The 26,941-nt window shown below is 46.7% G+C and overlaps 1 protein-coding gene across 8 annotated transcripts in view; it reads right to left on the bottom strand.

The window, feature by feature from the left end:
- Positions 1–26,941, bottom strand: part of PLEKHA7 (pleckstrin homology domain containing A7) — a 243,919-nt gene that overhangs the window by 12,604 nt on the left and 204,374 nt on the right. For 6 of the 8 annotated variants that reach the window (XM_029059746.2, XM_029059751.2, XM_029059756.2 and 3 more), the window contains 11 exons: positions 19,294–19,362; positions 19,045–19,125; positions 17,694–17,843; positions 15,755–15,856; positions 14,570–14,678; positions 13,284–13,522; positions 10,316–10,504; positions 10,048–10,165; positions 6,942–7,033; positions 4,941–5,144; positions 442–597 (listed from right to left, as the gene is read on the bottom strand). In XM_029059746.2, coding sequence (XP_028915579.1) covers positions 442–597; positions 4,941–5,144; positions 6,942–7,033; positions 10,048–10,165; positions 10,316–10,504; positions 13,284–13,522; positions 14,570–14,678; positions 15,755–15,856; positions 17,694–17,843; positions 19,045–19,125; positions 19,294–19,362 — 1,509 coding nt within the window. The remainder of the gene's footprint in view (positions 1–441; positions 598–4,940; positions 5,145–6,941; positions 7,034–10,047; positions 10,166–10,315; positions 10,505–13,283; positions 13,523–14,569; positions 14,679–15,754; positions 15,857–17,693; positions 17,844–19,044; positions 19,126–19,293; positions 19,363–26,941) is intronic. The other 2 variants (XM_029059747.2, XM_029059748.2) reach the window with 2 other exon arrangements.

The raw sequence follows: 26,941 nt of genomic DNA, 5'->3' as shown, positions 1-26,941 counted from the left end.
TGGGATTTTGTTTGTTCGTTGTTGTTTTTTTAAAACAAATGAGAAGGGACTACATGACCTCCAAATCTCTCTGGCTTGGAACTCTTCCTCTTTCACATAAAACAGACCACCATGCTCTGGAGCAATGACTTCACACGCATTTCACTTTGCGGAAGTCTGCCTGAATTTAGCACCATCTTTGGGGAAATCTGACATCCTCTATTGTCTCAGAGATATAACATTCCCCTCCCGGTGCCCGGGTTGTGCAGCTTCATGGAAGGAATGGGGCAGCGGTAGGCTTGGATCTGAAAATTCAAGGCTTGAACATGCTGTGTCTGAATCGGACAGGGAACAGGGCAGCTGAAAACTGGCTAACCCACTGTAAAACTAATCACTCTCATAGATGGTGCGGGAAGAAGAAAATCAAGTCTCCAACTGTAAGAAATGCACCAAAAGATTTACCTCTCTGCTGATGTCCAAGTCATAGTCTTCGGGTTCTACGTCCATTTCTGTCACTGGAAATGTCTGGATTTTCAGCCAGCCGTTTTCATCTTTTTCTTCTCCACGCATCGCCCTCTCAAGCAATTGCAAATCAAATTCTTGTTCTCGCTTCCACTGCTAACAGACACGCAGGAGTTAAAGCAGTCACCCTCCTTCCTCCCTGAATCGGTTGGCCCCTTTTCTCCCTCTCAGTTCGAGGCCTGGGAAGAGGAGGATCAGCTCCCTCGCCTAATCCCGAGGAGGGTAAGGGGAAGGAAGACAAAAGCTGGCCCTCAGCCTGTTTCCAGGATCTCCTCATTTCTCTTGCTGCTGGCAGGCTCATTTCTGAGATTTGACTTTGGTGTCTTTGAAGCAAAACAAGCCCATTTCTGGAGAAAATGACAACTTTAAACTCAAAAAGTATTTATCTTCTAGCCTCTTGAGAAGATCTACACTGTAAGATCGCTATAGGAAGGGAATGTGACTTTTTATTGTTATAGAGTACTCTTTCAAGTGCTCAGTATGGTGTTTTGCACACAGTAAGCGCTCAACAAATATGATGGAATGAAATGAATGACTGAATCAGCATCACCCCATGTCTGTGGTCCAGGCTGTGTGTGTGCCACCCCACCCCCCAACTCAATGGGAGGGGGCCATGAGCTTTTGACCAATCACAGATCAGGGCTCAGGGTCGGAGGTCATTTCAGTGGCACTATAGTGGATGGGAAGGGTGTGCGTAGTTGGGGAGAGGGACGACTGGAGTTTCTCCACAGCTTCTCTGACCCGTCCATAAGAGTGAGAAACACCTCAGCTATTCCTGCAGGTAAGACCACTTGGGGCTTTCAGACTGAAAACACGAGAATAAACCAAGATCAAGACTGGTCCTTTGGCAGACAAGCGATTGGAAACTCACTGAGAGCCCCAGTTCTGAGAACCTCCCGATTAGAATATTCAGCATTCAAAAACAGAAACCCCAGTTAATGCCCAGAAACTTAAATGCAATAACCTCCCGAGTGCTTTCAAAACAAAGTAGTGAACTAAAAGTATTTCTTCAGTTTTTTAAATTAAAAAAAAACACAATTCCTCTAAATCTTCCCCTTATTTAAGGGGCAAAATACAGCTACTTTCAAACCTGTAAGTGGTTTAAATCTTGAACCGTTTTTTGCAAAGCAAGTCAAACTATGTGACTGGAAAATAAAGTCAATTCTTTGCAGCCACTGCGTGAGAGCATATTCTATCCCCTAGTGTCCTGGACTAAGTATTGGAAAATTGGATGACCCTCTGACAGTTACTCATGAAAGCCTCTTCCCTTGAGTGGCAGAACAAGAAGGAATGGGTATGAGATGGAAATGAGAAATCAGCCCTGTATTTCTTCAGGGAGCCCTTTCCCCTCTACAGGTAGAACACTAGTGTGGCCTGGTGGAAAGAGTCCGGGATTGGGAGTAAAGTGACCTGGATTATTCCTTTCCCAGTTTGCCTGTTGTGAGACCTTGGACAAGTCATTTAACTTCTCTGTGCCTGAGTTTCCTCAGGTGTAAAATGGGGATGAAACACCTCCTCTATCCCCATGTGGAATAGAGGCTGTGCCTGATCCGATTAGCCTGTATCTACCCCAGAATTTAGCAAAGGGCACGTAGTATGTGCTTAATAAATACCATCATTATCATTATTCTAAGGCTAAGGAAGATGGTGGAATCCAATCCTGAAAATTATTATTTTCTTATTCACTGTGCTTGTTGAGTTCTTACTTTGTGCAAAGCCTAGTGCTAAGCGCTGGGGAATGATACAAGGACAAAAATTAAGACAGGATGGTTTAGTCACTTGCCAAGAGGCAATGGGCTGGATCAAATGTTCTCAAGAGCGCCCTTGCAATGTGAATATTTTCTAACAGAAATCATACAATTCCCAAAATCTCTCTGAACTTAAGTACAGCTTGTGCTGGAAAAGCTAACCTTCACCCCCAATTTTAACCCATTCACACACAAGTTCTCCTTAAAAAACTGAAAATTGAACCAAAATGTGCTGAACATTCAAACTGTTGTTGGAAATAAGTCCAGCGAAGCTCCCGTGGTAGGATACAACATAATCGCTGATAATGGAAAAAACACATTCTCTCGCAGGCCAAAACAGCTCCAGAAATGCAAGACGTCTGCTCCTTTACGCCAGGCCTGACTCTGCTTCCCAAGATGAAGAGAAGAAAAATTTTTTGCTCTATGATGCAGTCTGGTAAGAAACACGTCAAAAATCACAGTATTGCCACGCAGTGCTTTTATTGGCTTGGAAGAGGAGACTTGTACAGTAATGGATGGGGGGCGGGGGGTGTGGTGTGGTGTGTTTGAGTGTGTGTGTGTTTTATAACAAGTTACTGAAAAAATCACACTCTACATTTGTGAGACACTTGATTCTTGGACTAAAATCACTTACACACACAACGTATGCTTAGAAATGTGGACGGTTATGGTGTTGGGGGCTCCTAAGAAGAGTAGCCTGTTAGGGGAACCTGGGGTTTTCCTCCTGGCTGCTAAGACACTGGATGCTGGCCATTGGATACCCTGTTATCCCGGAAGCCGAAGTTCAAAATTGTTAATGAGGGGAAACACAGAAAGCTTCCATTAAAAATTGTGCCTTCACTCCAAATCAAGCAAACTTTCACTGGCTCAGGCAAGGCTAAGGGATTTAAAACGTGCAACAGCCTGGACGGGCTTAGGCCTTGCGGCACTGAGGTCTCGGGATGGGTGGACCATCTCATAGCTCCAGAGGGCAGCAGGTGACCAAAACACATGTCCAAAATTCCAAGCCACTGTGGCACGTGTCAGGCCTGTGTCTCCTTAGCTGCCCCCAGTGTGTACCAGGAGGGCGGTACTCCCCTACAGTGCTTCGAAGTGCTCCCCAGAACACCCCAGGGGACAAGTTTCTAATTCTAGAATATTCTGTTCATTAAGGGATAGGGTTTCTGCAGCATTCACTCAACGCTTAGTTTAGTGCCTGGCAAGTAAATACGATTGAATGAATGAATAGTAAGAGCTTAACAAATTCCACTAAAAAAATAAATAATTGACTAGACTGTAAGCTCCCTCTAGACTGTAAGCTCATTGTGGGCAGGGAATGTGTCTGTTTATTGTTATATTGTACTCTCCCAAGCACTTAAGAACAGTGCCTTGCCCACAGTAAGTGCTCAATAAATACGATTGAATGAATGAATGAATACTCTACCAGTGCTCTGCACACAGGAAGCACTCAATAAATACTATCGATTGGACTGGTAATGGGTGAAAGTTTGCCTAGACCATTAGTATCTTTAGCAGGGAGGCTTTGGCAACTGGGTGAGGGCAACGTGACTGAACCGAACTCCAAACTTGTACACTGAGAGTGCCAGACGAGCCAGGGGCGGCAAGGGAAGTCACCCAGGAGGGATGTCAGAACCTGATTACAGCAGAATGTCTAACACAGTGGAGCCTGGGTACGATAGAGCCAGCCTCTAGTGAGAGAATGTCTAGCACACAGAGCAGCTTCAGGACACAAAGTAAGGCAGTGTTAGAGGTAACAACGAGTGAGAACTCTAAAAGCAGGAGAACTTGTGCAATGAATTAGGTAGAAGAAAGGCAATCTAAAGCTCTAAGGAGGCTAATGAGAAAAACAAAAACAAGAAATCCCCAAACCATCCCAGAAACAAAACTACAAGAGGGAGTTGTGGGGCTCCTAAAGGGGCAGGGGCAGGCTTGATCTTCCCCTGGCCAATATTCCACAGGGGAACCTCACAAACTCACCCTTGCTCCTTGGAGCCCCTGCCCCCTGACAATCAATTCTCGGCAATGAACTTGAAGACACCCTGGGGCCATTGGGATCTGAGTTTTAGAGTATGGAGCCAGACTTCCAAGTTGGTTATTGCGTGTTAGTTGTGCTTCTAATTAATCGCCTTTTAATAAAGCCCAACAAATCCTGCGGTATGAAAATCCAGGTGGATATCAGCGCGCTGGTTAAAAACAGAAGCGTTTTCCCCACCCTTCAAGGGGGTGGTCGGAGGGCAGTGGCTTCAGAGAAGGCACAGAAAGGAGGAAAGCCTTTCAGATCTCTTTCCTGTGGCTCCTTCTTAATAGGGGGACCCCCCTTCTCCCCACCGGTCATGGCCACCAACATTCCTGCCACCGGACCCTCCTCTGACCAACTCACTATGGGCCTCAGTTCCCTCATCTGTAAAATGGGGATTGAGACTGAAAGCCCCATGTGCGGCAGGGTCTGTGTCCAACCCGATTCCCTCGTAATCTACCCCAGTGCTTAGTTCAGTGCTTGGCACACAGTAAGTGCTTAACTAATAACCACAATTGTTATTTCCCAGGGGACCCACTCCTGCCTCGGCTATGCTTTCGGGGCACTCTTACGGGGAGCCCCTAACCACCTGGGAAGTTGGGGGAGGGGAGAGAGATGGACGGGTCACCCATTCCCAGCCGGGTCTTCCGAAGTCCCCCCGCCCCCTAACATACTGAGGTGCTGTCGGCGGGGCCGAGCCGGGGTGGGCCGCGTGAGGGGGCAATGATGTTCTGCCTCTCTCCCTGGCTCAGGGTCCTCTTCCGCTCCCGCACCAAGGCCTTCTGGTGGCGCTTCATCCGCTCCAGCTGCTCCTCGGCACTCATCTTGCCCCTCTGATGGTCCCCAGAGTAGAGGCGCTCTAGGGCGCTCTTAGGCCTCTGCGAAGCGGGAGAGGGAGAGACACTGAGCACGTGGGGCCGTCAGCGGGGCGCGGGAAGAACCATGCCAAACGGTATCATCGACGGCTCGGTGGGTTGTTGGGGGCAGGGAAGAGCAGATATTGCTCTCCCTGTTTTACTAATGGGCCAGGAGTAGGGACGCCGGGGTTCTCATTCTGGCTCCACTACTTGCCTGCTGTGGGACTTGGGCAAGCTGTTTAATTTCTCTGTCCCCCAGTTTTCTCAGCTTGAAGATGGGGATTTAATTTCTGCTCTCCCCTGCTCTCTCCTTGCCTAGACCGTGATGGCACAGGGACTGTGTCCAATTTATCTTATTATCTACCTCAGCCCTTAGCACAGGGTAAGAGTTTAACAAATACCACTATTACTGTGATGATGCTAACTACGATTATACTGTAGCTACCCCAGTGGCTAGCACAGGGCTTGGCACATAGCCATCTAGTCCATTCCTCTGACTTCGGCAGGACTCCTGGGACCCCTCACAGGTGGAGGGAGAGCAGGCAGGGAAGCCCCTCAGGAACATCAACGTGGCCGCCCTCGGCTCAAAATCTCAACCACTACCCTGTGTTGTGATGGGGGAGGGAGGTACCTTGATTTCGATGATTTCTACACTTTATTCATCTCACCCTCAGCCCCATAGAACTTATGTACATATCCATAACTAATTTATTTATATTATTGTGTCTCCCTCTCTAGACTCTCTAGACTGTCTCCTTGTGGGCAGGGAATGGTCTACCAACTCCATTATATTGTACTCTCCGAAGTGCTTAGTACAGTATAGAGTACACAGCACAGTACACAGTAAGTGTTAAATAAATACCATTGATTAAAATTATATTGTAAGTACCCCAGAACTTAGCACAGGGCTTGGCACATGGTAAGAGTTTAATGAATACCACTATTAAGATGAGGAGAATTATGATTATAACATATGTATCCTCATCACGTAGCACATAGAAAGCACTTAAAAATCACTATTATTATGAAAATGATTATAATTCTACTGAATCTAGCGCAGCGCTTAGCACACATTCAGTGCTTAACAAATACCACAACTATGATTATTAGTCAGGAAAACTGAAGTCCAGAGTGAATGTTGACTGGGGTTATTCCCCAGGGCTTGGCACAGTCAGTCAATTGCATTTATCAAATACTGTGTGCAGAACACTGTACTAAGTGCTTGGGAGAATACAATAGAACAATATAAGAAACACATTCCCTGCGCACATCCAACTTACAGTCTAGAGGGGGAGGGTTAGAATTGAGGACTGTTCAGACCCACTGGAATCTCTTCCCTCTAAACTGTAAGCTCGTTATGGGCAGGGAACATATCTGCTAATTCTGTTGTATTTCTCTCAAGTACAGTGCTCTGAACACAATAAGCACTCGATAAACACCATTAATGGATTGATTGATTGATTCCCAAAAGGGGCAGGGACAGCATCCAAACTGTCTACTCTAATATTTAGAACAGTGCTTGGCACATAATAAGCTCTTCAGTACAACAATAAAGGCACACAATCTCTGCCCCTATGGAGCTTTCATGTTACATTATTTTCCCTTTCAGAATTCCCGCTGGCAGGCTCTCACAGAGTCTTAGAGCAGGAAGACACCTTAAAGGCCATCTAGTCCATTCCTCTGACTTCGGCAGGACTCCTGGGACCCCTCACAGGTGGAGGGAGAGCAGGCAGGGAAGCCCCTCAGGAACATCAATGTGGCCGCCCTCGGCTCAAAATCTCAACCACTACCCTGTGTTGTGATGGGGGAGGGAGGTACCTTGGAGCTATCCGCATTTAAGCCCCTCCGAAGGGTGACGTAGGACGGGATGGTGGATGACTGCTGGAGTCTGGAGGTGGATCCCGAGAGACCTGTGCAATGGAGCAAACAAAGAGAAGGGAAGCGAAATATTCAGGGCTTGTCCTTCTGGGACCCTCTGTCTTTTGTCCCCCTGATGGTGGAGGCAAAGCTGATCCCGGTTCCCAAGTGCCATCCTGACCTTCTGGCCAGAAGGAGCAGCTCGGCACATTGGTGCATTCATTTATTCAATTGTACGTTCAATTACTAGATTTTAATTGAATGTAGACTCTAAGCTCCTTTTGGGCAGGGAGTATGTCTGGTAACTGTTATCTCATACTCCCCAAAACACTTAGTACACTGCTCTACACACAAAACACTCATTAAATATGATTGAATGAATTTTGTAACATGACGTCTCTAGGTGGAAATATTTTCCCCTCTGGCACTCCCATTCGAGTGCAAGCTCCTCGAAGGCTGGGAATATGTCATGTCTTGGTTTTGTACTTTCCAGGCGCTTAGGCCAGTATACATATCTTTAAACTCTGCTTCTTCCCAATATGGGTCTTTTATTTTAAAGTCTGTCTTTCCCTGCTAGACTGTAAGCTCTTCGAAGGTGGGGATGTGTCTTCTAACTCTACTGTCCTCTCCCAAATGTTTAATCTGGTGTTCTGCACACAGTAGACAGTGTCTACTCTACTGCAGCCTCCCAAGTGCTCAATCTAGGACTTGGGACAGAGAAAGCACTCAAAAATGATCACTGTTAGATTGATAAGAGTGGATTGCACCAAGTGAATGTTCAATAAATGCTTTTATGTCTACTATTACCCTGTCTTTTGAGGAGGAAGTGCTTTCTCTCCTTGCCCCTCCTCACCATCACACCCCCTCCTTATCTGCCATTACTCCACAAGATCCTCTCACTCTTTCCCACAGACCTACAGGGTGCAGGGGTTGATGGAGAGTGAGGAGGGAAGGAATAATAATAATTGTGGTATTTGTTAAGCGTTTAGTAGATGTGAGGCATTGTACTAAGTGCTGGAGTGGATACAAGCAAATCAGGTGGGAGACAGTCCCTATCATTCATTGATTCATTCAATCATATCTACTGAGTGCTTACTATGTGCAGAGTACTGTACTAAGTGTTGGGAAAGTACAATATGACGATAAACAGTGATATTCCCTGCCCACAACAAGCTCACGGTCTAGAGTGGTGGAGACAAACATCAATATAAATAAAGTTACAGATATGTATATAAGTGCTTTGGGGATGGGAAGGGGGAAGAGCAAAGGAATAAAGAGAATTACAGATATGTACATAAGTGCTTGGGGCTGGTGGGGCTCACAGTCTCAACCCCCATTTTGCAGATGAGGGAACTGAGGACCAGAGCAATGAAATGACTTGCCCAAGGTCACTTAGCAGACAAGTGGCAGAGCTGGGATTAGAACCCAGCGTGGCTCAGTAGAAAGAGCATGGGCTTTGGAGTCAGGGCTCATGAGTTCGAATCCCAGCTCTGCCACTTGGCAGCTGTGTGACTGTGGGCAAGTCACTTAACTTCTCTGTGCCTCAGTTCCCTCATCTGTAAAATGGGGATTAAGACTGTGAGCCCCACGTGGGACAACCTGATTCCCCTATGTCTACCCCAGCGCTTAGAACAGTGCTCGGCACATAGTAAGCGCTTAACAAATACCAACATCATTATTATTTATTATTAATCCATGTCCTTCTGACTCTCAGGCCTATGTTCTATCCACTACACCACACTGGAAGTATAGGAAGTAACAGTAGCCTCCGTCAGGGTGGGCAGGGCTGAGTGGGACCCCTGGGGCTGAAAAAGAGATGCACTCCCCACTCCACCGGCCCCCAAAGCGGGGGAGAGCCAAAGAGGCCAGGCTGGACGTCCACTCCCAAACTGATCCCAGGGCGAAGAGGGGGAGGGAAAGGGCCTGAGCTATCGGGGATGGGGATCCATCATCTCTGGGGAAGCCATATCAGGAAGGCATATTTTGACACACTGAAAAGCAGTTTGGCCTAGCAGAAAGAGCCTGGGTCTAGGAGTCAGAGGAACTGGTTTCTATTCCCAGCTCTGCTACTTGTCTGCAGCATGACATTGGGCAAGTCACTTAGCTTCTCTGAGTCTCTGAGCTTCAGTTTCCTCACCTGTAAAACGGGAATTCAATAACAGCTCTCCTTCCTACTTAGACTGTGAGCACCATGGAGGGGACAGGAACTGTATCCAACCTGATTCTCTTGTATATATTCCAGCACTTAGAACAGTGCTTGGCACATAGTGAGCACTTAACAAATACCATAATTGTTAGGAGGGACATTTTCGCTCTTCTGAACAATCAACCATTACTATTTAATAATTGTGATATTTGCTAAGTGCTTACTTTGTGCCAGGCACTCCACTCAGGGCTGGCGTGGATACAAGTCCCTGTCCCATGTGGGGATCACAGTCTCATTCCCCATTTTACAGATGAGGAAACTGAGGCACAGAGAAGTGAAGTGACTTGCCCAAGGTCACACAACAAGCAACTGGCAGAGGGGGGATTAGAACTCAGGTCTTCTGACTCCCAGGCCTCCACTAAGCCACACTGCTGGACTTCGGTTAGGACCCTCTGTCCTAGCAGTATCTTCACGGAATGATGAAGAGCACTTGCTGAAGTAAAACAATTCTGCTGTCATCACCCAGAGAAAGAACAATAAGAATTGTGGTATTTTAGGCTCTTACTATGTGCCAAGTACTGTACTAGAAGCTGGGGTGATAGTGATAATAATAATTGTGATATCTGTTAAGTCCTTACTATGTGCCAGGCACTGTTCTAAGCACTGGGGAGGGCACAAACAAATTGTTTGGACATAGTCCTTGTCCCATGTGGGGCTCGCAGGCTTAATCTCCATTTTAGAGAAGAGGTAACTAAGGCCCAGAGAAGTGAAGTGACTTGCTCAAGGTCAAGCAGCCAAGCAAATGACGGAGCCAGGATTAGAACCCAGGTCCCCCAACTCTCAGGCCATGCTCTATCCGCGAGGCCATGCTGCTTCTTCAAGGACAAAACAAATGGCCCCTCAGTCCAGGCCCCGGCTCACCTCTGCCGGGCAGCGTCTGGTATCCACCATCAGACCCCACGAAGCCCAGTGGGGGCTGGCCGGCGTCCCCGCTCGCGGCTCCCAGCTCCGGCTCACTCATGTATGAACGTAGCTCCATCTGGGGTAGAGGGGGACAGATTGCAGGCCCTGTCACCTCGCCGCCGGTGCAGAAGCTTGCTTCCCGGTCCTCCCCTGAGACCACCTGGATCCCACTGTCAACCCCCGTCCCATCACCCCTGAGGCGGCACCCCGCCAGTCTCTGTCTCACCCGGTAGTCTCCATTCACGGCCTGGCCCAGCTCACGGTCCCTCTTCCTCTCGTCCGACTGCCGCTTCAGGCCACGCACGGACAGGTGCCTGGTGACGGCGGCCTCCCGGGGCAGAGGCGGCACGGCTGGGGGCTGGTCCTCGGGGCTGTACAGCTCCGGGAGCGGTGGTCTGGGAGGGGCCTCGTCTTCCTGGATAGACAAGAGCCGCGAGCCACGGACCACCGTCATCAGAGTCGCCTTCGTCAGACCCGCTGTCAGCTGCAGCCACGGACCCCGGGCCGCCGGGCCGCCACTCCAGGAGTCTGGAGGCTCGGGGAGGAAGAGGCGGAACCCGGAGGCCCACAGGGTGTTGTGGGGGCAACTTCCCAATCATAGAATGGAACCACCTGGAAACCAACTCCAGGCTGGCGCCCAGACCCTGGCCCAGTCTGGGTAAGTTGGGAAAGTGCTGGTTTCCATCCGGTGGTTCCCTGGAAACTGACTCTAGGCTGGTCCCCAGACCTTGACCCGCAGTGGGTGATTAGGGTTTCCTGCCAAAGAAGTCAGGGAAATGTTCTGGTTTCCATCAGGGGTCTCCCTGAAGGTTCCAAGGCAGGAGCAGACCAGCTCCAGCTGGGGGACCAGTGGGGCTGGGCCGCAGCTGGGCCTCAGCTGGCTGGCCCAGGCCGGGTGAACTGTGGCCCTGGGCAACACTGAGGGCTGTGGTTCCCATCACCTGGGGTCTTGCTATTGGTGCATGTTGATTTTGCTCTTTGATCACATCACTAGATAGTTTTCATTTTGCTGTACTGTTTTGGACCATTTTTTGGCTCTTGGGAATGCACTAAGGCCCTTCATAGTATGTCCTAGAGAAACTGAATTCTTTTTTTAATGGGATCTGTTAAGTACTTACTATATGGCTGACACTGTTCTAAACACTAGGGTAGATACAGATCAATTAGGTCAGACTCAGTTCCTGTCCAGCACGGGGCTCATAGTCTACGTAGGAGGGAGAACAGTTAGGGGAGGACCATGGTCTACTTGAAACAGCACAGGCCTCAGAGTCAGAGGCCTTGGGTTCCAAACCCAGCTCCCCGACCTGGCTGCTATGTGACCTTGGGTGAGTTACTGAATGTTCCTGAGCCTCAGTTTCTTCATCTGTATAATGGAGATAACAGTCTAAGTAGGTGGGAAAACAGGTACTAAATCCCCATTTTCCAGTTGAGGAAAATAAGGCACAGAGCAGTCAAAGTCACACAGCAGGCGATTAGCAGAGGTGGAGTTAGAACTCAGGTCCTCTGACTCCCAGCCCCATGCTCTTTCTACTAGGACACATGGGGATGGCAACTGTGGCCTATCAGCTTATCTTGAACCTACTCCAGTGCTTGGGACGGTGCTTGGCTCATAGTGAGTGCTTAACCAATTCCACAATCATTATCATTATTATATTATTATCATCATAGTGCTCAAGGGGCAACCATGCATGCACAATGGCACCCATTTGCCTTGCCTTAGAGCTAGGTCAGGCCCCACACTCCTGGGTTTTGGAACTCAGGATCCAGATTTTCAGTCCACAGGCGAGGCCTGCCTCACCCTGCCGGAAGGAGACACTCTGCCCACCATCATCAGTTGTATTTTTTGAGCGCTTAATGTGTGCAGAGCACAGTACTAAGCGTTTGGAAGAGTACAACACAAACATAAAACAGACACATTCGCTGACCACAACGACCTTCCAGGAGCTTCCAGTCCCTATGACCTGGGTAATTCATTCAATCATATTTATAGAGCGCTGACTGGGGGCAAAGCACTGTAATAAGCACTTAATCTAGCATTTGTGGTAACGACAGTAGCAGTAGTTATGGGTATTTAGTGAGTGCCTATGGATGAAATGCACTGCACCAAAAGCTTGGGAAGGAAGTGTAAAAGCTCTGCATCCATTTTCCTTGATGCAGAACAAAAGGTAAGCAAGTAGACTTGTTTGAGCATGGCTGCATCGGACCCTATTTCTGACATTGCAACACTACAACTTCTTTATCTGATCCTATTGCAAGATGAGAAAGGATGATGATGATGATGAGATGAACGAAGGGAGTGCTCAGCAGAAACTATATGATATAGATAGCGTATATATGTGCATATATATATATGGAGAGAGAGAGAGAGAGAGAGAGAGAGAGAGAGAGAGTTGACCTTCGTATTTAAAGAAGACACGGTCTAGACCATAAACTCCTTGTGGGCAGGGAATGGATCTACCAACTCTGTTGTATCATATTTTCCCAAACCCTTAGAAGAGTGCTCTACACACAGTAAGCACTCAATAAATATCATTCATTGATTGATTTTTCCCCAGTAGTAGTAGCTCATTATGGGCAGGAAACACGTCTGTTAATTCTGTTGTACTGTACTCTTCCAAGTGCTTAGTACAGTGCTGTGCACATAGTGCTCAGTAAAAGCCACTGACTGATTATAATTATTAAGATATTAATAATTATTATTTGTTATAACATTGGTAATATATTAATCATTGACATTTTATTATCAGTGGTGTCATACATTGATAATTATTTGTTATTAATAATTAATAATAATGCTAACATATTGTAAGCATTTACCACGCACAGTAGGCACTCAATAAATACCACTGATTGATTGACCGATTGACACCATTGACTACCCCAGTGCTTAGAAGAGTGCCTGGCACATACTACACACTTAAGGTAAGCTTGTTGTGGGCAGGGAACATTTCTGTTACTCTGCTGTATTGTACTCTCCCGAGCTTTTAGTACAGTGACCTGCACATAGTAAGCCCTCAATAAATACCACTGATCAATTGACTGATTAACAAAATGAAAGCAAAAGCCACTGTGCGGCCCATAGTCCTGGCCATCTTGGGCATACAATAGGTTGTCGTCGCCGGGTTTAGGGACTTTTAACGTCTGCCCACGGATTCTACCAAGCGAGTGAGCAGTCTGCTCTTGGGAAGACTTACGACCTTTGGCTTGAGCTTCGTGGGTGACTGAAGGGGAGATTCGACTTTCCTCAGCTGGGGCGGGTGAGTCCGATAGGGGATGTAGGTCTGCAGCTGGGGGAACAACTTGGTCTCCAGAGGGACCCTGGCCGGGCTCGTCGGAGGGCTCTGCTGGGCCCAGAGCTTGTCCTCCTGGGACGCGAGAGGAGCTGAGAGACAAGGCACTGAGGGCTGAGGGATGGAAGGCACCGTTTTTCTCTCTGAGGAAAGAAGGCAGCAGATGGTAGAGAACAACAGTGCGCACGAAGCGTACGGATCCCAAATCGAGCCAAACTCCTCCCCGACCATGCCGGCTTTCTACTCTCATGAATGGAGAAGGTGGAATTTCCGGTGACTACCATCAGTCAGTGGTATTTTCTGAGCTCATACTGTGCATAGACCACTGTACCAAGCCCTAGAGAAAGCTCAATACAGTAGAGACCTTCCCCGACTAAGCCCTCACTTCCTCTCCTCCCACTCCCTTCTGCATCACGCTTGCTCTTGGATTTGTACCCTTTATTCACCCCTCCCTCAAACCCACAGCCCTTAAGGACACATCCATAACTTATTTATTTATTATTAATGTCTGTGTCCCCTTCTAGACTTTAAGCTCACTGTGGGCAGGGAACATGTCTACTATATTACACCGTACTCTTCCAAGCATTTAGTACAGTGCTCTGCTGACAGTAAGTGCTCAATAAATACAATTGATTGATTGATTGGTCCCTCCTCCTGTCATCAAGCTTTTACTTTCCAGGACCTGGTTAGAGCCAGAGCAGCTTGGACACAAGATGAGAAGTGGCTTTCCCAGAGGAAGCAGTGGGGCCCAGTGGATAGAACATGGGCTTGGGAGTCAGAAGGACCTGGGTTCTAATCCCAGCTCTGCCCTTTCTCTGCTGTGTGACTTTGGGCAAGTCACTTCACTTCTCTGGGGCTCAGTTCCCTCGGCTGTAAGACTGTGAGCCGCACGTGCGGCAAGGTTTGTGTCCAACCTGATTAACTTGAATCTACCCCAGCGCTTAGAACAGTGCCTGGCATGTAGTAAGTGCTTAATGAATACCATAAAAAAAAAGAAAGCAGAGGCATTCTTAACTAGGGGTCCCCATTCCTTTCTGACTCCTGTTCTCCCAACCAGAGTTACTCTGGGGAGACTGGTCCAGGTGCCCACCAATGGGGCTAGTGATTTTCTCCTTCTTTTGCTTTCACACTGGCATGAGATCCCCCAGATATCCTCAGGCTCGATGAGCCCCGAGGCCCTGAGTACTCACCTGGATTCTTGATCGACTCGACCAGGATTTTGAAGTTCGCTTTATTCGCACTTAGGCCGGCGGTAACGTCTTCAATTCTCCAGAGATCCTTCTGAATCTGTGATTTCTCCTACATATGGAAGGGAAAGAAGGTTATTCTCCCTCAGACATTCTATTACACACTCCCATTCCCCTTAAGGCGATGAACGCCACATCTGTAACGGGGCAACGCAGTGACTATTGTTGTACTACACTCCCTCAAGTGCTTAGTACAGTGCTCTGCAAGCAGCAAGGACTCAGTAATTATTGACTGACTCATGCAGAGTGCCAGTGAATAATGAAGGAGATATTTGTTAAGCACTTATTATGAGCTAAACTCTGGAGTAAATAATCCGATAATCAGTTCAGACACAGTCTCCATCCCACACGTTCTAAGGGGAAGGACAACAGCCTCTCAACCCCCATTATCAGAGGAGGAAACTGAGGTACAGAGAAGTATAGTGACTTGTCCAAGGACACATAGCAAGCAAATGGCGGAACTGGCATTAGAACCCAGGTTCTCTAACTCCCAGGCCCATACCCACTAGGCCACGTTGCTTCTCTGTTCAAGGCCTTAGTCAAAATGCTCTTCATTTTGGCCATTGGAGGGCCCTTCCTCTCTGATTTCTGAGAAGTCTTAATAATAATAATGATAATAATAATAATGATAATAATATTATTAGTATATTAGTCTACTATACAATAATAGTATACTATTATTATTATGGTATTTGTTAAGCGCTTACGTAGTAAGCACTGGGGTAGATACAAGCTAGTCAGATTGGACACAGTCCCTGTCCCGGATGGGGCTCACAGTCTCAATCCCTATTTTACAGATGAGGTAACTGAGGCAAAGAGAAGTGAAGTGATTTGCCCAAGGTCACGCAGCAGACAAGTGGCAGTGCTGGGATTAGAACCCATGACCTTCAGACTCCCAGGCCTGTGCTATATCCACTTCTTGGAGAACAGCAGTCAACTATATATAAAAGCTTCGACAGCACCCATCAGCTGTCAGATCCGTACAGATATGTGCATCACATATTATCATGCTCAATATATATTGTCAGGTGGACCAAGGCTATTACCCACAACCATCCCCTCCCACGTTGAAAAGGAATTCTTCACAGTGAAACACGATGGAGAAGCACTTGCTTGCAGTGGTCTCACCTGAGACAAAAATGTTCTGTTCATTTGCCCCTGCAATGTTTGCTTCAACTGGCTGACATCGTTTTCCAGCTTCAGGTATTCATTCCAGGCATTTTCCATTTCCTGTTGGCCAAAGGAGCATTCAGCTTTGGTGACTTGGCGATCACAACAAGTCCAATCTCCGGCCTCCAAATTTGCTTATCCCTTGTGGGAACTATCCAGATATTTGCTCCTCCCTTTCCTTTTTCCTCAGGCTACTTCCACCCGACTCCACCTCTCCATTCAAGACCTCCACCACCAGGGTGGGTGGGTGGCAAATGGAGAGGAAACTCCAGATAATAATAATAATAATAATGGTGAAGATAACAATTGTGGTATTTATTAAGTGCTTATTATGTGCCAAGCAATGTACTAATCCCTGGGGTGGATAACAAATAATCAAGTAGAAAAACAGGGAGAACAGGTTTTTGTTGGGGGATTTTTTAATGGCATTTGTTAAGTGCTTACTATGTGCCAGGCACTGTGATACAAAGTAGACAGGTTGGACACTGTCACACATAAGCCTTGCAGTCTTAATCCCCATTTTACAAATGAGATAACTGAGGCACAGAGATTAATAATAGTAATTATGGTATTTGTTAAGCGCTTACTATGTGCCAAGCACTGTTCTAAGTGCTGGGTTATATACAAAGTAATCAGGTTGTCCCGCATGGGGTTCACAGTCTTAATCCCCATTTTACAGATGAGGTAACTGAGGCACAGAGAAGTTAAGTGGCTTGCCCAAGGTCACACAGCAGACAGGTGGCAGAGCCAAGCTTAGAACCCACATCCTCTGACTCTCAAGCCCATGTTCTTTCCATTAAGCCACGCTGCTTTTCATTAAGTGGTTTGCCCAAAGTCACACAGTAAACTAATGAAGGAGCAGGGATTAGAACCCAGATGCTCTGACTTCCAGACCCAGGCTCTTTCCATTAGGCCAGGCTGCATCCATAAATACCCAGAGATGAGAAATAATTATGTATGAGAAATAATTGGCATCCTTTAGAGAAAGCACTTTCTCCCCAACGTTCACTAAGCCCAAAGGGGCTTTGAGAGACCCACTGGGGGTGAAATCCCCTTCCTCCGGCCACTCTCCATTTTTTCTTTTATGTTTGTTAAGCACTTACTGTGTGGCAACCATGGTACGAAGTGCTGGAGTTAGCACAAGCTAACCTAGTTGGATGCACGTGGACCACGTCCTCCTGCGGTCCTGGAACGCCCTCCCTTCTCATCTCCGCCAAACTGATTCTCTTCCCCTCTTCAAAACCCTACTTACAGCTCACCTCCTCCAAGAGGCCTTCCCAGACTGAGCTGCCCTTTTCCCTCTGATCCCTCTAACCACCCCCCTTCACCTCTCCACAGCTAAACCCTCTTCTCCCCCTTCCCTCTGCTTCTCCCCCTCTCCTGTCCCATCCCCTCAGCACTGTACTCGTCTGCTCAACTGTATATATCTTCATTACCCTATTTATTTTGTTAATGAGATGCACATCACCTTGATTCTATTTATTTGCTATCGTTTTAATGAGATGTTCTTCCCCTTGATTCTATTTATTGCCATTGTTCTCGTCTGTCCGTCTCCCCCGATTAGACTGTAAGCCCTTCAAAGGCCAGGGACTGTCTCTATCTGTTACCGAGTTGTACATTCCAAGCACTCAGTACAGTGCTCTGCACATAGTAAGCGCTCAATAAATACCATTGAATGAATGTCCCTATGGAGCTCACAGCCTTAATCCCCATTTTACAGATGAGGTCACTGAGGCCCAGAGAAATTAAATGGCTCACCCAAGGTCACGCAGCAGACAAGTGGCGGAGCCGGGATTAGAGCCCAGGTCCTTCTGACTCCGGGCCCGGGCTTTTTCCACTGGGCCACGCTGCTTCTCAGCCTCTTTCCTCTGCCTCCTCATCCCCCCAAAGTACATACCGTCGAAACTTTGGATATTTCAGCTCGGATGTGCACCAGGTCCTCCTGGAGGAGCCTCTGCTGGTAAGAGATTTTTTCGGAGTGCTGGGGCTGGTCTTTGTACTGCTCCATCTGCCTGTGCAAAACCTCCAACACAGACTCCAGCTGGTCCTACACCAGGGAACAAAAGAGAGTAGGCTATGGTCCAGCTTATCCACAAGAGAAAATGGAAAGCACTAAGTAATTCCTGTGGGTCCAAGGGCCCAGTGGGTGAGAGGGTTGGGTACCCAGCCAGGTGACTGCATACCCAGGCTTACCAGGACAACCCTACTGTCCTCCCAGAGGATTTAGGAGGCTTTAAGGATTGAACTTGAAGTGGAGCAGCTCTATGCATGACACTGAATTTCCAGAAGAATTCCTCATTCCTTCATCCATCCATCCATCCATCCATCTATCAACTTGTCCATCTATCCATCCGCCCACTGTCCATCCACCCACCTATTCACCCATCCATCCATTGTCAGTTGTATTTACTGAGTGCTTACGGTGTGCACAGCACTACACTACACTTGGAAGAGTACAATAGAACAATAAACATACACATCTCCCACACAAAACGACCATCATCCACCCACCCACCTATCCATTCGCCCACCCACTAATTCCTACAATTACTCTTCCCACCCAATTTGAAGCCTTTTTGAGTGCACATCTCCCCTAGGAGGCCTTCCCAGACTAAACCCCAATTTTCCTCATTTCCCCTTTTGCATCACTCTGACTTGTTCCCTTTGCTCTTTCCCCTCCCAGCCCAACAGCATTTATGTACATAGCTGTTATTTTATCTATCTGTATTCATGTCTGTCTCCTCATTTTAGACTGTAAACTCGTTGTGGGCAGGGAACCTGTCTGTTTATTAGGGTACTGTACTGTTCCAAGTGCTCGGTACACAGTTAAGCACTAATAAAATATGGTTGAATGAATTAATGAATACCTGCCTGCCAACCCATTTGTTCTTCCACCTGCCCGCCCACCCCTCCACCCACTCACCCACCCTCATCCATCCACCCATCAATCCTATCCATCCACCCACCCGTTCCTCCACCCACTCACCACCTCCATCCCTCCCTCCCTCCATCAGGGCTTCCCAAGAAAAAGGGAGGATGGACTGAAGGCTTTCCCAAAGTACATCCAAGTGTGAATAATAAGTGCTGTTATAAAATCATATATTCCAACACCTGACTTGCCTCTCCTTTTTGGAATACTTTGGTCCTGAATCTTCATTTACCCCTCAGTCACGGTTCCTGGTTATGGGAAAATGTATCCTGACAAAAACTCAGAATTCCCCAAAAGCCCAGTTTAGACTCATACTTACTTTGTTCTCCTTCAGAGCCCTGATCTTGTCCTCCAAGTCCTGCAGGATTCTATCTTGCTCACAGAAAACACTTAGTTTGACCTAGAAACCAGAATATATTAGAGTTTGAATTGGATTAGAAAGGAACACAGTTTTGTGAGCCAGATTAGTGAGACTGTAATCAGAAAGAATCCTCACAGAGGTGGGTGGGGGGTTGGGGAGGAGGACAGTTTTCTCCTGGAGGCTCCGAGAGGTCTGTCAATCACTTACATCAATGTCGCTCTCGGCAATCTTCACAGGTTTTAAACTCCGCTCCTTGAGGGTGTCTCTCCCTGTCATCTGCAATGGGTACAGTTGAAAGAAGGGTGAGGCTCACTGAAAATCAAATCCTGAGGCCTGCAGAAAGCTGTCTTTGCTCAGCAACCTCTCTCCATGGGGAATTCCTTTCTAAGACTTTCACACATTAAAGATGGAAGGAAACTAGCAATATTAAACCTTATAGCAGAACTCGAGAACCTTCATGATCTCATTAAAGTTCACTCCTTTCTGGAATAATTGAGAAGCAGCATGGCCTAACGGATAGAGCACAGGCCTGGAAATCAGAAGGATTTTTGGGTCTAATCCCCGGCTCCACCACTTATCTGCTGCATGACCTTGGGCAATTAACTTCACTTCTCTGGGCCTCAGTTCCCTATCTGCAAAATGGGGATTAAGAATGTCAACCTCCTGTGGGACAGGGACTACATCCAAACTGATTAACTTGTATCTAGCCCTGCCCTTAAATCCATGTTTGACACATAGTAAGCACTTAACAAGTACCATAATTACCATAATCATCATCTGATAAGAGGCTCAGTTCCTGGACCTATACTTGGCTCACTGGCAGAGTCCCAGGACCTATTACTCTCCCCAGCTTCAAAGCCTTATTGAAGGCACATCTCCTCCGGGAGGCCTTCCCTGAATAAGCCTCACTTTTCCTCATCTCCAACTCCCTTCTGTGTTGCCCTGATTTGCTCCCTTTGTTCTTCCCCGGCCCAGCACCACAGCACTTACGTAGATATGTGAAATTTATATTAATGTCTGTCTCTCTCCTTCTAGATTGTAGAATGGATGTGGGCAGGGATGTGTCTGTTTATTCTTGTTTTGCACTCTCCCAAGCATTTAGTAAAGTCTTCTGCATACAAGAAGCACTCAATAAATATGACAATGAAGGAATGAATATCCCAGAATCCCTCACTCCCGGGGGGGAGCCCAGCAGTGTTTTAGTGGAGCCGCGGTGAGCCTGGGGTTCAGAGGCAGGGTCAGATGGGGAGAATCTCTGCTCTGTCCGCCGGTCCCTCTGGGACGTCTTCCTCTCATGTGGCCAGAGCAGTGTTTCACCCTGGATCTGGTCAGTCAGTTTAACCCATCGGCCTCCTCCCTCCCTCACGCTCCCGAAAAAGTGTTTCAGGCCTTGATAGAGAGGCTGGCTTGCAGTGCCTACCCTGAGCTGGAGGGGGAGGATGTGGGAAACAGATGCTCTGAATGGCTGAACCAGTGAGTGCCTGGAACCCGGGTACCCCCTAATCAATCACTTATATTTACTGGGAACTTACTGTGTGCCAAGCACTGTACTTGGCACCCAGGAGCTGTTCTCATATGATGCAAATGACAAGAATAAATCATTGATATTTACTGAGCACCTCCTGTGTCCAGACACCATTGTAAGTGCTTAGCCCAGAGCACAGGCTTGGGAGTCAGAGGTCATGGATTCTAATTCCGACTCCACCACTTGTCAGGTGTGTGACTTTGGGCAAGTCACTTAACTTCTCTGTGCCTCAGTTACCTCATCTGGAAAATGGGGTTTAAGACTGTGAGCCCCACGTGAGACAACCTCATTACTTTGTATCTATCCCAGTGCTTAGAACAGCGCTTGGCACATAGTAAGCACTAAACAAATATCATCATAATTGTTACTATTATTATTACAATGAGACACTTCTCATTTTCCTCTCACCATCCTATTTCTGCTAGTTTCTCTCCACATTTATCTCCTGCAGCAGCAGGTCTACTGATCGATTCCACTGAGTGAAAGAGTCTGCCCTCCCTTCTCCTTCTGTTGGAGACACAGTAATAATTATAATAATAATAATAACAATAATTGTGGTATTTGTCAAGCACTACTGCGTGCCAAGCATGGTACTAAGCACTGGAGTAGAAGACATTGCAATTAGGTGGGACACAGTCCCTGTCCCACATGGTCATGGTAATTGTATTTATTAGGTGCTTACTGAGTGCAGGCCACTGTGCTAAGTACTGGGAAAAAACACACAGGTGGGAATTCATTCATTTATTTGATCATATTTATTGAGCGCTTACTTTTAGCAAAGCTTGGGACAATACAATATAACAATAATTGGACATAGTCCCTGTTCCTTGGGGGGCTTATGATCTAAAAGTAGCTCACGTGGGGCTCAGAGATTAAGGGGGAGGTGAACAGGTATTGAATCCCCATTTTATAGAGGAGGAAACTGAAGCCCGGAGATATCAAATGACTTATCCAAGGTCAACCAACAGGCAGATGGTAGAGAGGGGATAACAACTCTAATATTTGTTAAGCATGGACTTTTCTGTCGGGCACTGGACAATCAGATCAGACACAGTCCCTGTCCCACATGGGAATCCCACTCTAGTCACCCAGGTCTTACTACTCCCAGGACTGGGCTCTTTCCACTGGACCAAAAGAGACTTCAGGGATGGGAATAGATCGCAAGATGATACCCCTCAACTGTTTCCTCATCGAGTTTAAAGAACACAAAGCTAGACCTGCTGTGCAGCTACTCTGGATGTATCTGGTAACCTGGGTAGCCCCTTTGAGGGGTGAAGCTCTGCCCTCACAACCCCGGCCTTGGGTTTATTCCCATGCCTTTGCACACCATTCATTCATTCATTCAATCATATTTATTGAGGGCTTACTCTGTGCAAAGCACTGTACTAAGCACTTGGGAGAGTTCAATATAACAATCAACAGACACATTCCCTGCCCACAACGAGCTTAGAGTCTAGAGGGATAACCACACAGACCCACATATTAAAATGATGAAAAAATTCACAGGGAGACTGCTGCAAATGTGGAGTGTAACCTGAGTTTGGAGCAGCCTGCAACTCCTCGTGGCCAGGGAATGATGTGTCTTCTGCTGTGATCTTTTCCGAGCACTCGGTACAGAGAACTGCACCCAAAACTGCTGTTGTTGCTGCTAAGGCTGTTAAACTCACAAATTCTAACATCAAAAAAGAGCTCAGAAAATAATTTGGGGTTTATGCTCCCTGCCAACCAGCTGAGGGCACAGGCTCCCCCCATTTCCCGGGGCACAGAAATAACTAAGGCAAAAATTTCCTAATCGAAGACTTTTCATGTGTGTTAACAGTCTATGGATGATCACATGCTGATTTTGTTTTTTCATAAGTGAACAACATTATTTTCAAATAGACATAGTTGAGAAGCATCATGGCCTAGTGGAAAGCTAGTTGTGGCCCAGGTTCTAATCCACTTGTCTGCTGCCATTTCACTTCTCTGGGCCTCGGTTTCCTCATCTGTAAAATAGGGACACTGTTCTCCCCCTTACTTAGACTGTGAGCCCTATGTGGGACAGGGACCGTGTCCGGTCTGATTATCTTGAATCTACTCCGGCAGTTAGTACAGTGCCCGGCACATAGTAAGCGCTTAACAAGAACCACAATTATCATTATCATCAGATGTCAGTGGGCCACAACTGGCAGCTTGGCCTAGTGGATAGAGCACGGGCCTGGGAGTCAGAAGACGTGGGTTCTCAACCCGGCTCTGCCACTTGTCTGCTGCGTGTCCTTGGGCAAGTCACTTCACTTTTCTGTGACTCAGTCACCTCATCTGTAAAATCAAGATTGTGAGTCCCATATGGGACATGGACTTTGTCCAACCTGCTTTGCTCCTATCTAGCCCAGCACTTACTTCAGTGCCTGGCACATAGTAAGTGCTTAAAAAATACCACAAAAAAACCTGCTTCAGCCCAAATCATATATAGAGGGATGATGACAGCGGTCATGGAGTCTCCCATTTGGTACGACAGATGAGCCTCAGATGAGCCTTCAAACCGAGAACCTGCACAGAGGAATTGATTCTAATGCTTGTGGCTTGTGCGGTGTCGATTGCATTAACCTGTCCCTGCGGGTCAAGGGTTTTTTTATGGTATTTGTTAAGCACTTACTATATGCCAGGCACTGTACTAAGCAGTGGGGTAGATACAAGCTAATCCAGCTGGACATGGTCCATGTCCCACCCGGACCAACGAGGTAACTGAGGCACAGAGAAGTGACGTGACTTGCCTGAGGTCACAGCAGACAAGTGGCAGAGTCTGGACTAAGACCAAGGTCCTTCTGACTCCCAAGCTCATGTTCTATCCACTGGATCACACTGCTTCTCATCATGCTTGTTCCCACCAGGGCACAAGTTGACAGTGAAGATGACCCAGAAGGGTTTCCGGAGGGCTAGATTTCAGTCACAGAGGAGGCAGGCCCACGCCCCTGGAGCGGTGAGAATGGAAACAGAATGGAAGCAGAGCAAGCTCAAGCTGTCGCACATTTGAAAGCCAGATGGAGCCACCACCCAACACCGACACTGAGATGAAACCAAACACTGTCCGCTCAGCCCAAATGCATGTGTGTCATCTAAACACCAAACGAAAACCCAAAGAAAATCCTGCGGGGGAGGTGATGGGCAACCAAACAAGTTTAAACCTTTATGCGCTCCGTGCCACTTCATAAGCAATGGGATGGTTACACTGCCAATTGTGAATCATCTTACGTTTCTACGGGACCGTAACCCACGTGCTGATCTCTTCAGCACTTTGTAAACCAGGTTGATCAGAGTTTCATTATTTTTTATCTGTTTCAAACAAAAGTTCGGTTCAATGAGACAATAGGTGAGACAAGTCTCTCTCACACACACAATCAATCATCCATAGTATTTATTGAGTGCTTACTATACGCTGAGCACTGTCCTAAGCGCTTGGGGGGAGTACAATACAGCAGAATCAGCAGACACATTCACTGCCCATAAGTTTACACACACACACTCGACCAACTTTTGACATCTGGAGTTCCCCTCTCAGATTATGAGCCCTTTAAGGGTCAAAGACCCTTGTCTAATTCTTATCCAGATATCCTTTTCCCAGGGCTTAGCACGGTGTTTTGCATGCAATAGCATTTGATTAATAAATGTCAGTTTGTCATTTGTGAAGGGAAAGCTGCAGGCCCAGAAAAGAAATAAATTGAGGCTGCTGGTTTGTCAGTTGGATCACGCCCAGATATAGGTGAGGGCAGGCAGGTATGTTCATTCAGTGCCTGGGTTTGGCAATTTTCCTATTGGCTGAGAACCAAATTCCAGGGAGATCACTAATTCTCGCCCCAAGAAGAAACAGGGAAGCAGTGAGGCGTGGTGGAAACAGCACAGGCCGAGGAACTGAGTTCTAATTCCAGTTCTGCAATTTAACTATTATGTGTCACTTAATTTGGGCAAGTCACTTAATTTCTCTAGGCCTCAGTTTCCTCACCGGTAAAATGGGGATTCCAATTGCAGTTCTCCTTGCTACTCACACCGTGAGCCCCATGAATGATAGGGACTGTGTCTGAGCTGGTTATTTTGTATCTACCCTGACACTTAGTACAGTGTTTGGCACAAAGTAAGGACTCAATAAATATCACAATTATTATCATCTGTTTCTCCTTCCCACCTTCATACTGTGTGTCCCATGAGGGTCATGGGCTGTGATTGACACATTATCTTGTTTCTACCCCAGTGCTTAGTCCAGTGCTTAGCACATAGTAAGCACTCCATAAAAATCACAATTATTATTATCATCTCTTCCTCCTCCCCACCTTCAGACTGTGATTTCCCTGAGGGACAGGGGCTGTGACTGACCCAATTATCTTGTATTTACCCCAGTGCTTAGTACAGTGCTTGGCACATTGTAAGCATACAATAAATGCCACCGTAATAATAATAATAACTTTTTAGGCAGGAAAGTAGGACGGTAGTCCCCACCCTTCAGAATTTTTGCCTTTACGACCTGTGTGTGTGTTTAAATGGATGAGGGAGTGTACACAGGCTAATTTTGAATGCAAATACTACCTCAGCTTCAGAGTCACAAGACACTCTGGAAAACTACAGGAGGTTCAGAGAAGAAAAACACGGGAAAAGGAAATCACGGTTCTATTTTAATTGAAATGGAAGTGACATCCTACAGTAACTTGGTTGTTGTACTGAGGCTTGTATTCCCTTCTATTCTCTCTACTGTTGGGCAAAACACAGGAACTCTCTGCCATGGATTCTAGTTATTTTCGGTGTTAGCAGTCATTAAAAATTGCTGTTGGCTGGTGAGAAGATTTAGAAAATTAGATTGAGTCTAGGGAAAAGAAGCGTTTCCCTCAATAAAGAGCCAAATTAAGTCTGAAGACAGATTTAGATGCCAAAGCAAATGATAAATAGAGTCCTGTATAAAACACCACTGGAAGTAAACACAACTACACTTCTGGCTCTTGGTTGTCAGCCTCATTGCTTTTATATTGAGTTATTGTTCCCTTGATTTTCTGAAGCATCTGATGCCAGGGAAAACAAGCCAACCACCACCTCTAACTCATTTGTCTTCATTCCCTCCCATCATCAGGACTTGGGCATATATCAATCTATCAATCTTATTTATTGAGTGCTTATTGTGTACAGAGCACTGTTCTAAGCACTTGGGTGAGTACAATATAACAGAGTTGGTAGACACATTCCCTGCCTACAGTGAGTTTACAGTCTAGAGAGGGAGACAGATATTAATATAATAAATACATTTTGGGAGTCAGAAAGTCATGGGTTCTGATCCCAGCTATACCACTTGTCTGCAGTGTAACCTTGGTTTACCTCATCTGTAAAATATGAAGTGAGACTGTGAGCCCCATGTGGGACAGGGACTGTGTCCAATCTGATTTGCTTGTACCCACCCAGCACTTAGCAAGGTGCCTAGCACATATTAAGCGCTTAACAAATACTACAATTATTATGTACACAAGTGGGGCTTAATATATGTGTACTTAATTATGCATACAATTGTTTGTTTTTAATATTCTATCGTAAATAAGTCTATGTTGTTCTCTCTCATTTGAATATAAGCCCCTTGTGGGCAGAGAATGTTCCTCATGCCAAACTTCCCCAAGTGCATTGTACCCAGGACACTGTTCCTACTACTAAATCATTAGCTCAGGGACCATGTCTAAAAATCATCCATGTATTTGCAGGCAGCAGGGGCTCAGTAAATGGTACTGAATAATGGAGAGTGAATTCTCTGCTTTGGGCTTAAAATGTGGAACCACAACAAAACACCCCTTAAACTTTAAGACTAACCAGCTCTTCTAGAGAGGTATCCTAGAGAAAATCTTAATACACAGGAAGAGTGTATTTCTTCTGTCTGGACATTCCATCTCAATATTGATGGCCTGCGGTGAAGCACTTTGTCAGGCAGAGAACGCGTTCTTAGGGAAGTCACAGAGACGAAGGAAATCCAACCCTCGTCACTGTACCTCAAGCTCATCTCTCTCGCCACCGACGCTTTGCTCATGTCCTCTCTCTGGCCTGGAACCCCTTCCCCGTTCATACCCAACTGACCTGCTGCTCTCCCCACCTTCAAATCTCTACTTAAAATCACATCTCCTCCAAAAAGCCTTCCTTAACTAACCTTTAATTTCTCCATCCTATTCACCCTCTCTTCGATGACACCGATGCACTTTTTTTTTAAACGGTATCTGTTACGCACTTACTCTATGCCAGACACTATTCTAAACGCTGGAATAGATACAAGGAAATCAGATTGGACACAACCCATGTCCCACATGGGGCTCGCAGTCCAATCCCCATTTTACA

Source organism: Ornithorhynchus anatinus, chromosome 3 (genome assembly GCF_004115215.2).
Source record: "Ornithorhynchus anatinus isolate Pmale09 chromosome 3, mOrnAna1.pri.v4, whole genome shotgun sequence".
NCBI classification, from domain to species: domain Eukaryota; kingdom Metazoa; phylum Chordata; class Mammalia; order Monotremata; family Ornithorhynchidae; genus Ornithorhynchus; species Ornithorhynchus anatinus.
This window is presented reverse-complemented; position numbering and strand designations above follow the sequence as displayed.